This window comes from Salvia hispanica, chromosome 3 (genome assembly GCF_023119035.1).
Source record: "Salvia hispanica cultivar TCC Black 2014 chromosome 3, UniMelb_Shisp_WGS_1.0, whole genome shotgun sequence".
Lineage (NCBI taxonomy): Eukaryota > Viridiplantae > Streptophyta > Magnoliopsida > Lamiales > Lamiaceae > Salvia > Salvia hispanica.
The window spans coordinates 15,130,638-15,142,107 of NC_062967.1; the positions used below are offsets into that span (position 1 = coordinate 15,130,638).

The 11,470-nt window shown below is 36.7% G+C and overlaps 1 protein-coding gene and 1 pseudogene across 1 annotated transcript; both read left to right on the forward strand.

Annotated features, from left to right (window-relative positions):
* Positions 1-7,000: 7,000 nt before the first annotated feature.
* LOC125211328 (flavonol 3-O-glucosyltransferase F3GT2-like) lies at positions 7,001-8,701 on the forward strand. The gene is made up of 2 exons (XM_048111060.1): positions 7,001-7,476; positions 7,679-8,701. The coding sequence occupies exons 1-2, from the start codon at positions 7,002-7,004 to the stop codon at positions 8,557-8,559; spliced, it is 1,356 nt and encodes a 451-aa protein (XP_047967017.1). The 5' UTR covers position 7,001; the 3' UTR covers positions 8,560-8,701.
* A 1,731-nt stretch (positions 8,702-10,432) lies between these two features.
* The window catches only part of LOC125209379, a 3,460-nt pseudogene continuing 2,422 nt past the window's right edge, over positions 10,433-11,470 (forward strand).

An 11,470-nucleotide genomic window follows, 5' to 3' on the forward strand; every position in this document is an offset into this window, starting at 1 on the left:
GTCTCCCACATCATCAATTAAATTTTAAGGCTCTAAAATTAGGGTTTGAAAATCCGGGATGTTACAGTTGTCCTCTTGAGTTGGAGGACATTAGGAAGAAGATAGTTAAAGGTTGTAGTGGACTTCCGTTGTCAATTGCTGTGATAGGGGGACTCTTGTCAAAGACTCAACGTAATAAAGAAAATTGGGAAGTTATTGAAAAAGATTTAAGTTCGGTTGTGAATTTGGAGGGTAATGAGAGTTGCCTGCAAGTATTATATATGAGTTATTATAATTTGCCAGTTCATTAAAAACCATGCTTTCTCTATATGGGAAACTTTGTTGAAGATGAAGTGATTCCGACTTCTCAACTCATCCCAATTATGGTTGCTGAGGGATTTCTAAAACCAATTAATGGGAAATCTTTGGAAGAGGCAGCAGAAGAGTATCTTGGAGAACTTGTTGATAGAAATCTCCTTATAGTTGAAAAACGCAACTATTGTGGGAAACTCAAACTATTCAAAATACATGACTTGTTGAGGGATTTATGCTTGAGAGAAGCTCGAAAATTGAGGTTTATGTGTGTGCTGGGAGAACGAAGCATTCCACAAGGTGTAAATTCTCAACGCCGTATTCTAAGTACGTTATCGGAATATCCACCTCCACTCCTTCAGTCATTGGAATCTGCATCGCTTGTCCGGTCTTTTATGAATGCAAGTGAATGTGAAGAGAGTTTATTACATAATTTTAGATTGTTGAGATTAACTTGTTTTGGGGACTATGAAAATGAATATATTGTGGGTAAGCTAGTTAACATGTGTCTTCTTAAACTAAGCAAGTTGCCCAAAATCACTTCTTTGCTGTCTAATTTCTGGAATTTACAGACATTATGTTTATATTGTAATGAGGAGGAGGATTATGTTTTCAACATTTGGAAGATGCCTCAACTTAGGCAAGTAATCATAAGATATGGAGGGATTGCGCATTGTGAACGTCATCTCTCTGATCCTCTTAGTGACGAAGAGGATATGGTGTTGGAAAACTACACACACATTTTATGAAGTGAGCAGTCTCAAGTTTGGTGAGGGGTTGCTTAAAAGAATCCCTAATCTTAGAAAATTGAAGTTGTATTATTACACCACTGGAGAAGAAGATGATTACCGCCTCAACGATCTTTGTTGCCTCCCTAAACTCGAAACTCTTAGCATCCGTTGCTCTTATTATGGACAATTGGTGCGAGATGTGAGCTTCCCGCGTTCCCTCAAGAAGTTGACATTAAGGTATACCTATCTTCCATGGGAAGAAATGACAAAAATAGGCGCGTTGCCCCATCTCGAGGCTCTTAAACTGAAGAAGAACGCCTTTGGTGGGTCTAAGTGGGAAACATTTGAAGACCAGTTCTCCAACCTCAAGTCGCTGTCGATTCATAGATGCTATTTAGAGTGCTGGATCACAGACAACACCCATTTTCCGCGCCTTGAGAACCTTGTACTTACATGGTTAGATATGTTAAGTGATTCCTTTGAGCATCAGAGACATACCAACACTTCAATCAATCACGATGGAAGATTGTAGCGATGCTGTGGTGGATTCAGCTAAATAAAGGAGGAACAACTGGAACTTGGCAATCAAGACCTTCAAATCATTATTCTTTGAGGTAACGACTCAACCTTCTTTTCTTTAATGATTACTTTCATTAGGATTTTATTTACCTTAATTGCTCTACAGAACATGCCTACTTGTAGTAGAAGAAGATGAAAGCCTACAAAATGAGATGATCCAAGTTGTGTTTGTTTGCTAATTCATTTCAAGATTGAGATAATTTCTTCAATTTATTTTGGTTTTCCCTTTTTAAACTGTTGTTTATACTCCATCCGTCTCACATAATTTTACCCACCACATAATTTTACCCAGTATTCCATTTTGGGTCATCCCACATAATTTTACCCATTTCACTTTTATCATTTTTGGTAGTGGACCCCATAATCCACTAACTCATTCCTACTCACATTTTATTATAAAACTAATACTTTAAAAGTATGACCCACATCCCACCAACTATTTTAACTCACTTTTCATTACATTTCTTAAAATCTGTGCCGAGTCAAAATGTGTAAAATTATGTGGGACAGAGGGAGTAGTATTTTGAGATTGAGGTTTTTTGTTGGTGTGTTTCGAGCTGAAACATATTTTACTCGGAGAGAAATTTTACTCGGAGAGAAATGAAGTGTACTATCATAATATAGAAAAATAGTAGGAGTACTGATAAATGGAAGACCATTTCGGCAATAAGTAACTCTTTTTTTTTTTTATTCTACTTCATATTTCTCTTGCATATTTTTTTTTTATTCTACTACATATTTTCCTTGCATTATTATATTTTCCTATCTCATTTCTCTTTTTTAATTTATTCTATTATTTTTTTTTTTGAAAACCACTTCTTAAACTTAAAGTCATAGAAACGATCCCTACCCTAAGATGGAGGAGTGACTATTTATTAACAAGTCCAAATGATAATGTTAGTGATCCGCATTGGGCCTTTATTGTGCGAGGAGACTGAAAAACAATGGGCTTAAACTGTGAGCTTGTACATATATTATTTATATGTTCATTGAATATCATACGTTATCAATTGTTAATTTATTTTAGTAAATATTACTCCCTATCCCTCTGTTGCATATTAGATGTCACACTTTTCTTTTAAATTTATCCCATAAAAGATGTCACATTTTTTTTTATAAAAAAAATTCTCCCTCACATTAATATAAATATACTATTTTCTCTTGTCACCTGACACATAAAACAATATCTCCTAAAATCTCGTGCCATTCCTCAAGTATGCCATCTATTATGAGACGGAATCGTTTAATTTGTTTTCATCTTCACCCTTCAAGTTTAGAGTCATTAAGAATAAAACTCTAACGCTTACTTTTTACTTTTTGATGGTAAGAGCATCCCCCGGATCCACTTTTATTCATTTTTTACTCACTGCTCTTCCGTAAGAGCACAATACCCATATCCATGCTTTTTTTTTTCAATACCCATATCCATGCTCTTCCGCAAGAGCATGCTCAAGGGTCCCACCATTTCATTATTCAATTTAAATACTTTAGTTATTAAAAACATTTCCACAATATTCAAATGCATTAAAAATATCCAATACCATTACAAATTACTAAAATTTAAAATTACATAATTAAAATTCTAAAAATTAAAAATTACATAATTAAAATCCTAAAAATTGAGATTAAAAGAGTTGTTTGGTATAGTGTCATTTTTTTTGTTTGAAATGAGAGTATTTATAGAGGAAAGTATTAATTTTGGGATAAAAATAATGAAAAAATAAATTAAAAGTGTGCAAAAAAATGGATATATTTGATTAGGAAGTGGGATTTTTTTTTATTAAATCTGAAATTTTCAGAATTTTTGAATTTGTAAAAAATAATAATAATAAAAAATGATAAACCAACGGCTAATCAGAGCATGCCACGTCGGTTGCTCATGCTCTTGCCGTTGGCACTGACGTGCTCTATGCATACACTTGCTCCGGTAGACATGGGCTTCAAGGACATGTGTAGCGGCGCTATTTGTGAGATTGGTCCTGAATGCCTCTATTCCGTACTCATCAAACAAGTTGAAAATCTACACCTTTGTAATGATAAGCAGTCACTTATAGGGTGAAGTCAAGTGGCGGACGCATGATTCTGATACTTGAGGGTCCAAATTACTAGTTCGTCTTATCTTTCCATTTTTATCCGTCCACAAAAAGCAAAAAGTAGTCTCATCTTTCCATTTCGCCCGTCCACCGGAAAAAAAAGTCACCCCAAATTATTGTTCACTTTTTAATCGAATTTTCTTCTAATTAGTTAATATTTTCTCTTTCTTTTCCTACTTTACCCACTTTATATATTTACTTTCATACACACCAATTTCGGATTAAAAACTGTGTCGTCCTCCAATAGAATTATTTTGGTGGACGGTTGAAGTATTAACAATTGCTGTGTATTTTTAGTGTCAACGACATCATAAATAGCCGACACGAACATTATGGAACTGCGGGAGAGATGAATAATAAAAAAGTAAATAAATTGAGAAAAGGCAATATAAATTAAAAATATGCTTATTTTATAACAAAAAATGAAAATTGAACAAAAATTTCACAAAATTACTAGTCTGTGAAATTAAAAGCTTATAAAAATAAATTAATTACTAGATATAGAAAATCTAATAATGAAAATACAAAAGAAAGTTTTATCATCCTTAATAAATACACATAACTGAGGCCTGTAGCCTGTAGGGATGAAAAATCTAAAAAGTAATGAAAATCCAAAAAATGTCTTATCCTCCTTGATATATGCACATAAATTTGGGCCTGGTGGTATCGATCCTTTGTGCTCATGGGTCACCACAATGCTCCCATGAACAACTGAGCGAGAGATAGAATTGAATAGTATCTTACACATATACTACATGGGGAGTATCAATTGCTAACTCATCATTTAATTGCTAACTACAACTAATTTAAGGTAACATGATTTTAAAAAACGTGTGGTCTACAATTTGCCACGTGTAATTTTCGTTTTTATTAATTAAATTAAAAAAAATTAAAAAAAACGCCAATATTTTGGATGAAAAATGTCAATATAGTGTTTCGAAAGTATCAACACAATGCTTTGAGAATGTCAACACAAATTTAGGATTTACATTGTATATGCTTTATATTGACATATTATCTTAGCTGTATTGACATTAGCATGTGTACGAAAAATACGAAAATTCTAGATTTTTTTTTTCAAATTTTGACGTCGGAACATATGCATGTAGTATATCGTTGGAATCCTTATAAAATTATCTTTAATTTGATATATGTTATATGAATTTAAAGTTTTGGGATATCTTTTAAAAGTTAGTTATAACTAACTTGACATTAATACCCCTATTGATTTTTATTGGAATTAATCCTATAGCCTTATTGACGTTTTTTGTTGATCATATTGACATTTTGTGGTTAATGATCTAGACGCTTTAATTTGAATATCTAATGGCTATTATTGAGTTGGAGTAGTTAGCAATTAAGCATTGAGTTAGCAATATAACACTCCCCTATGCTATATATAGGTGGAAAATCAAATTGCTGGGGTTCCATGGATCCCTCAGCCGCCAACGTAGGTCCGCCTCTGGGTGAAGTTATTTATGATGAATGCTATAGCTATTGTTGAAACACAACATTACATACTCCTAATTTTTAGAATAAGGAGTGAACTACTCCCTCCATCTCCCATTATTTGGCACCATTTGACTTGATATGAATTTTAAGAAATGGAGTTATTTGGCACCATTTGACTTGATATGAATTTTAAGAAATGGAGTGTAACAGAGTGGCTAGGAAAAGTTTAAAAAATATGGATATGCTTTTACATATAGTACTAATTTTATAGTAATATATATTTGAAATGAGTTAGTGTCCCGTCAAAACTAATAAAAATTGTTCATTTTTTAATGGTTTAGTAAATATTTAATTTACTTAAAATATTTAGTTTTTCCTATAACTGTTATACGGTCAATTTAAGCGAAATATAAAAGTAAGCTTATTTTTTGATTAAAAAGTTAAGATATTTTACACTAGAAAATAAATAAATTCAAAGAAATAAATATAATACTATAAAAATAAATAGAGAATTCTAGAAAAAGAGAATTATTGAACACTTACATACGTAATCTATGTATCTGTGTATTACTACATTCGAAAGTGGATAAGAACTTTCTAATTTCACCCCCAAAATGTGAGGGGTGGAGTAAGAAATAATGTAGGAAAAGCAGTAGGTGATACTCACAGCCAAATCATCAACATTGTTTCATTCACAGGACCAAACAATCTTTCTTTGCACTTTTAATAATTTCCTGAACTATATTAACTTTCTTCCTTTGAACTCTTAATAATTTCTCTGTAATATTAATTAGAACTACTGGTATTATATAATACGGGAGATTTTCCATTTTAGAGTTCTAGCGAGAAATATTTAATTTCCAAAAAAAAGTCCCAATATGTGTCGAACTCATAGACATTTTTGGAATGGAATAGGATCAAGATCAAACCTTATTCCATGGTATTTACATGAGGTTCCTCTTTAAGAAAGTCCCCGGGAGGGCTTAGTTGATCCATGATTTATATTTGACGTGGTTCTAGAACTGGCGACGGATATATATTTCTTCAATGTATAAATATATAAAGCTTCTTTTCTCTTCACTATCATATTTGAAACATGACTCCTAGCTAATCAAAGTGTTTTTTTCCTGAAAAGTGTGGCCAATAATATCCAGAGGTATTATTTTGGCAGATATCAATTTAGTTCTTTTATTACTAAAGTATAGTAACTTATACGATGAAAAATTAAATAAAGAGAATATATACATATATATAGTTCCTATCCAAAAATATTATGGGACAAATGACAATATGAGATTCTTCGGGACCCCTTAAATAGATACTACTATCTTAATCGGCCAATTCAACACATTAGTACATTTTATTCAACACTGAACACATTTTAATAGATACATATTGTATGTAAAATTACTATACTATCCATAATAAAGTTAAAATATAGTACTACTACTGCTATAAAGATATAGTTAGAATACACAATTTTATAACATTATATACCTTTATTGAAAGTTTGTTGGCATGAGGGAAGATTGATGACGAGAGACACATTGAACGGTGGTTGAAGTGTGTCACTTTACTTCCTCCACCTCACTGCTTTTTATTAAGTCTCCATAATTTAAATTGTTGAATGTACTACTAGTAAATATTTTATGTAACACCAACATAATTACCTAATAAATTCTGCTAAAGAAAATTACTGCTAGTACTTAGTAACAAAACTATATTCGGTTGCTTTTACTATAACATACACATGTTGAAAGGTGGATAGGTCGCCACGAATGGATACTTTTATTAGATAGTTAGTTGACTGTTTCTTCCACGAATTAAACATTCTTGGTGGTTAGGTATCAAAATCATGGCATTTAAATTACACATCGGCGTCCTAGCGTTTCCTTTCGGAACGCACGCGGCCCCGTTACTTGCCCTGGTGCGGAGGCTGGCTGTCTCCGTGCCAGACGCGCTATTTTCTTTTTTCAACAGCGCGGCATCGAACGCCACGCTTTTCAACGCAACAACCGCGTATGAAAATATATGCCCGCGCGACGTGTTGGACGGCACGCCCCGTGGCGAGCCCTTCACGGGCTCGCAATTTGAGGCAGTCGGGCTGTTCCTCGGGGCCTCCCCGGCGAACTTCGAGACGGCGATTCGAGAAGCGGAGCGGGAAAGCGGCCTCGAAATCCGCTGCTTATTAACCGATGCGTTTCTTTGGTTTTCCGGCGACATGGCTGAGAAAAGAGGGGTGCCGTGGGTGCCGTTCTGGACCGCTGCTTCGTGCTCGCTGTCGGCGCATGTTTACACCGATCAAATCGTTAAAGCAATTGAATCAACAGGTGATGATTCAATTAACTGTTGAAATTAAGCATAATTTGTGGTTTTGTTTTTGTTCGCGTATAAATTGTACGACGAAATGTTGCTGAAGAAAACTCTGTTGATTCAATTGCTCTTCCGATTTGAATCAAGAGGTGATGATTCTAACTGAAGAAATTCTGCCTAATTTGTTTTGCGTATAAACTGTTCGACGAAATGTTGCAGAAAATGCGAAACAGGAGAAAGCTCTGTCGTTCATTCCAGGACTGGAAATGGCGACCACGGCCGATCTCCCGCCGGAGATTTTCCTCGGAAACAACGCGTCGCCGCTGGCGACCACGATCAACAAAATGGTGGAGCATCTCCCCAGATCCACCGCCGTCGTACTGAATTCGTTCGAGGAAATCGATCCGATCATCACAAAAGACCTAAAATCGAAATTCCCCAATTTCCTCAACGTCGGCCCTTCGATCCTCGCTTCTCCGGCGCCCCCCTCCGCCCCAATTTCCGACGAATCAGGATGCCTCTCGTGGCTGGGAGGCCAAAACCGCCCCAATTCGGTCGTCTACATCAGCTTCGGCACCGTGATCACGCCGCCGGAGAACGAGCTCACGGCGCTGTGCGAAGCCCTAGAGACATGCCGACTCCCATTCCTGTGGTCGATCAAGGACCACGCGGTGAAATCCCTCCCAAACGGATTCGTCGATCGGACGATTTCGTACGGGAAGATGGTTGCGTGGGCCCCGCAGCCGCAGATACTCGCTCACGAGAGCGTCGGCGCGTTCGTCACCCACTGCGGCTGGAACTCGATTTTAGAGAGCATCGCGAGCTGCGTGCCGCTGATATGCAGGCCGTTTTTCGGAGATCAGAAGCTGAACAGCAGAATGGTGCAGGATTCGTGGAGGATCGGGGTTCGGGTTGAAGGAGGCGTCTTCACCAAGAGCGGAACGATTGAGTGTTTGAAGGAGCTGATGACGACGGAGAAGGGGGCGAAGGTGAGGGAGAATGTTAGTCTTCTGAGAGACAAGGCGGTGGCTGCCGTCGATTCGCAGGGGAGTTCGTCGAAGAATTTCGACAAACTGTTGGAGATCATCGGAGCCCGTTGATCTCGATTTGTTTCTATAGCAGTGCACTTCAGTAGCGTCGATAGTGGCTGTTGTTGAAAATAATCATGTTGTCTTGCCATTATGTCACCTTTAATTTGAAGGTGACCCTAACTGGGCCTCTATTGTTGGAGCCCGTTGATCTCGATTTCTGAGCCCGTTGCTAGAAATAATCATCACGTCTTGCCATTAATGTTAGAAATGAATAAAGGAATGCTCTAGAGATAGCCTTGGTTGAAATTTATTTTTCCTATTGAGACATGGATTATTTGATAAAGTGAATGAAAGAAGAAGAAAAAATGGATTTGGAAAAGAGAAAAATGAGGTGAAATTTTTATATATATAAAAATGAGACCAGTTTGATGGTTTATATTATTTGTAATTATTACTGAATGATACTCCTTTCGGCTCCAATTAGGAGTCATATTTTGACCGGACACAAATTTTAAGAAATGTAAAGAAAAGTTGATTGAAAAAGTTAGTGAAATGTGGAATCCATTTTTTTATATTGGTTTTATAAGAAGATGTGAGTGAATTGAGTTAGTGGAATGTCAGACTACTTACTATTTATAGTACAAATAAAGTGTGACTCTTAATTGTGGACGGATCGAAATAGAAAAGTCATATCGGGGACGGAGGGAGTAATACTTATAGTTATTTACATTATTTAGTTATTTTATTTTTGTTTATTTTTAATTATTGATAGGCCCGACTTTACAGCTAGCATCAATTTCTTTTCATAAAATTGTCGAATTTGTGGCCCATAGAGGTGGAAAGTTACTATCATCCTGACTATGCAATGGCTACACACTGTTCATGATAAACTAGACAAATATCGTCTTGCTAGTTTATGAGAAAATTACCTTTATGAATTGAAATTTGTAAGAGTAAGAAAAAATGAAAATTATTACTATTACATGTGAAAATAACTTAATTATAAGAGAATTTTTAAAATAAAAATATAATTTAAAGGGAACAGAAGGAGTAAAATTCGTGAACTTCACTGCAGATTTTTTAAAGTAGTAAAATGAATCAGAATTTAACCAAAATTCAGATTTTACACTTAATTTCCTTAGAAAAGCCATTTGTTACGTAGTAAATTTTGCTAAAGAAAATTACAAACTACTCCCTCTGCGTCCTTACTATATTTACTTATTTGGATGGACCCCAATAAATATTTAATTTAACTTTTATTATTTTTAGTAGTGGATCCTACATTTCATTAATGCATTCTCACTTATATTTTATTATAAAACTAGTAATATATATATATAGGTTTGTGTTAAAATGACAACCCCTCTTAAAATGACAACGTGACAACGCTATACAGCAATATTATAAACGCTATACAGGAATATTACAAGCACTACACAACAATCTATAGATTGCTGTATAGTGGTCGGATATTGCTGTTCAAGAAAATTGCCTGTACAAAGACCAGAAGATATTGCTACCCGTCTTTTTCCAGATTTTTTTTTTTGGGTTACGTGCGCCGCTTATTATTCGTCCAATCGCGTGTACAAATGATTGGTAGAAATGATGGTATGATGTTATTTTAAGTGGTGGTGACCCCTAACATTTCATAAATGAAAACTCTCTCTTATATTGTATCTACTTTTTCTCTGTATCTCTCTCATTTTATCTTCTTTTCCTCTTTATTTTTTTCTCATTTTATTAAATTTTTTATTAAAATGTACCATCAATAAATGTATTTATTTTTTTTGCACGGTTTAATTGGGGACCACATCACTTTTCTTCAAACCTTACTGATTATTGATTAATTAGGTAGAGTACATAAATACCACTATTCTTCAAACTTTATAAGTTCCTATCAATTTCTTGAATATATCTTGCGCAAATATCATAAACCAAAATCATGGCATTTAAATCACACATTGCTGTCCTAGCGTTCCCTTTCGGATCACACGCGCCCCCTTACTCGCCCTGATGCAGAGACTCGCAGCCTCCACATCAGACGCGCTATTTTCCTTCTTCAACAGCGCGGCGTCGAATGCCGTGCTTTTCAACTCGACCGCGTGTGAAAACTTATGGGCGCGGGACATGTGGGACGGCGAGCCCGCGACGGGCTTGCTCTTCGACGCGGTCGAGCTGTTCCTCGGGGCCTGCCCGGGGAACTTCGAGACCGCTATCCGAGAAGCGGAACGGGAAAGCGGCCTCGAAATACGGTGCCTAATAAGCGACGCATTTCTATGGTTTTCGAGTGACATTGCTGAGAAAAGAGGAGTGCCATGGGTGGCGTTCTGGATCAGTAGTTCGTGCTCGCTGTCATCGCACGTCTACGCCGATCAAATCGTTAGAGCAATCGAATCAACAGGTGATGATTCTCCGATTTCTCCTCTCACTCAAAAATTTTCTGTATTTATAATTGAGCGTAAAGTGTTCGACGAAATGCAGAAACGGAAGAGAAAGCTCTGTCGTTTATTCCAGGATTGGAAATGGCGACCGCGGCCGATCTACCGGCGGAGGTGTTCCTCGGAAGCAATCCGTCGCCGATGTCGGTAGCGGCCTACAAAATGGCGGAGCGTCTCCCAAGATCCACCGCTGTCGTCCTGAATTCGTTCGAGGAAATCGATCCGATCATCACAAAAGACCTAAAATCGAAATTCCCCAATTTCCTCAACGTCGACCCTTCGATCCTCGCTTCGCCGACGGATCAGGATGCCGCAATCGCCGACGAATCATGACGCCTCTCATGGCTGGGGGCCAAAACCGCCCGCAATCAGTCGTCTACATCAGTTTCGGCACCGCAATGATGCCTCCAGAGAACGATCTCGCGGCGCTGTGCGAAGCCCTAGAAACGTGCCGATTCCCGTTCCCGGTGTCGATTATGTTGGGTATCAGCAGTACTCCTGGATCAACACACAAATGGAATTTTATTAAGCTCCCGACAACG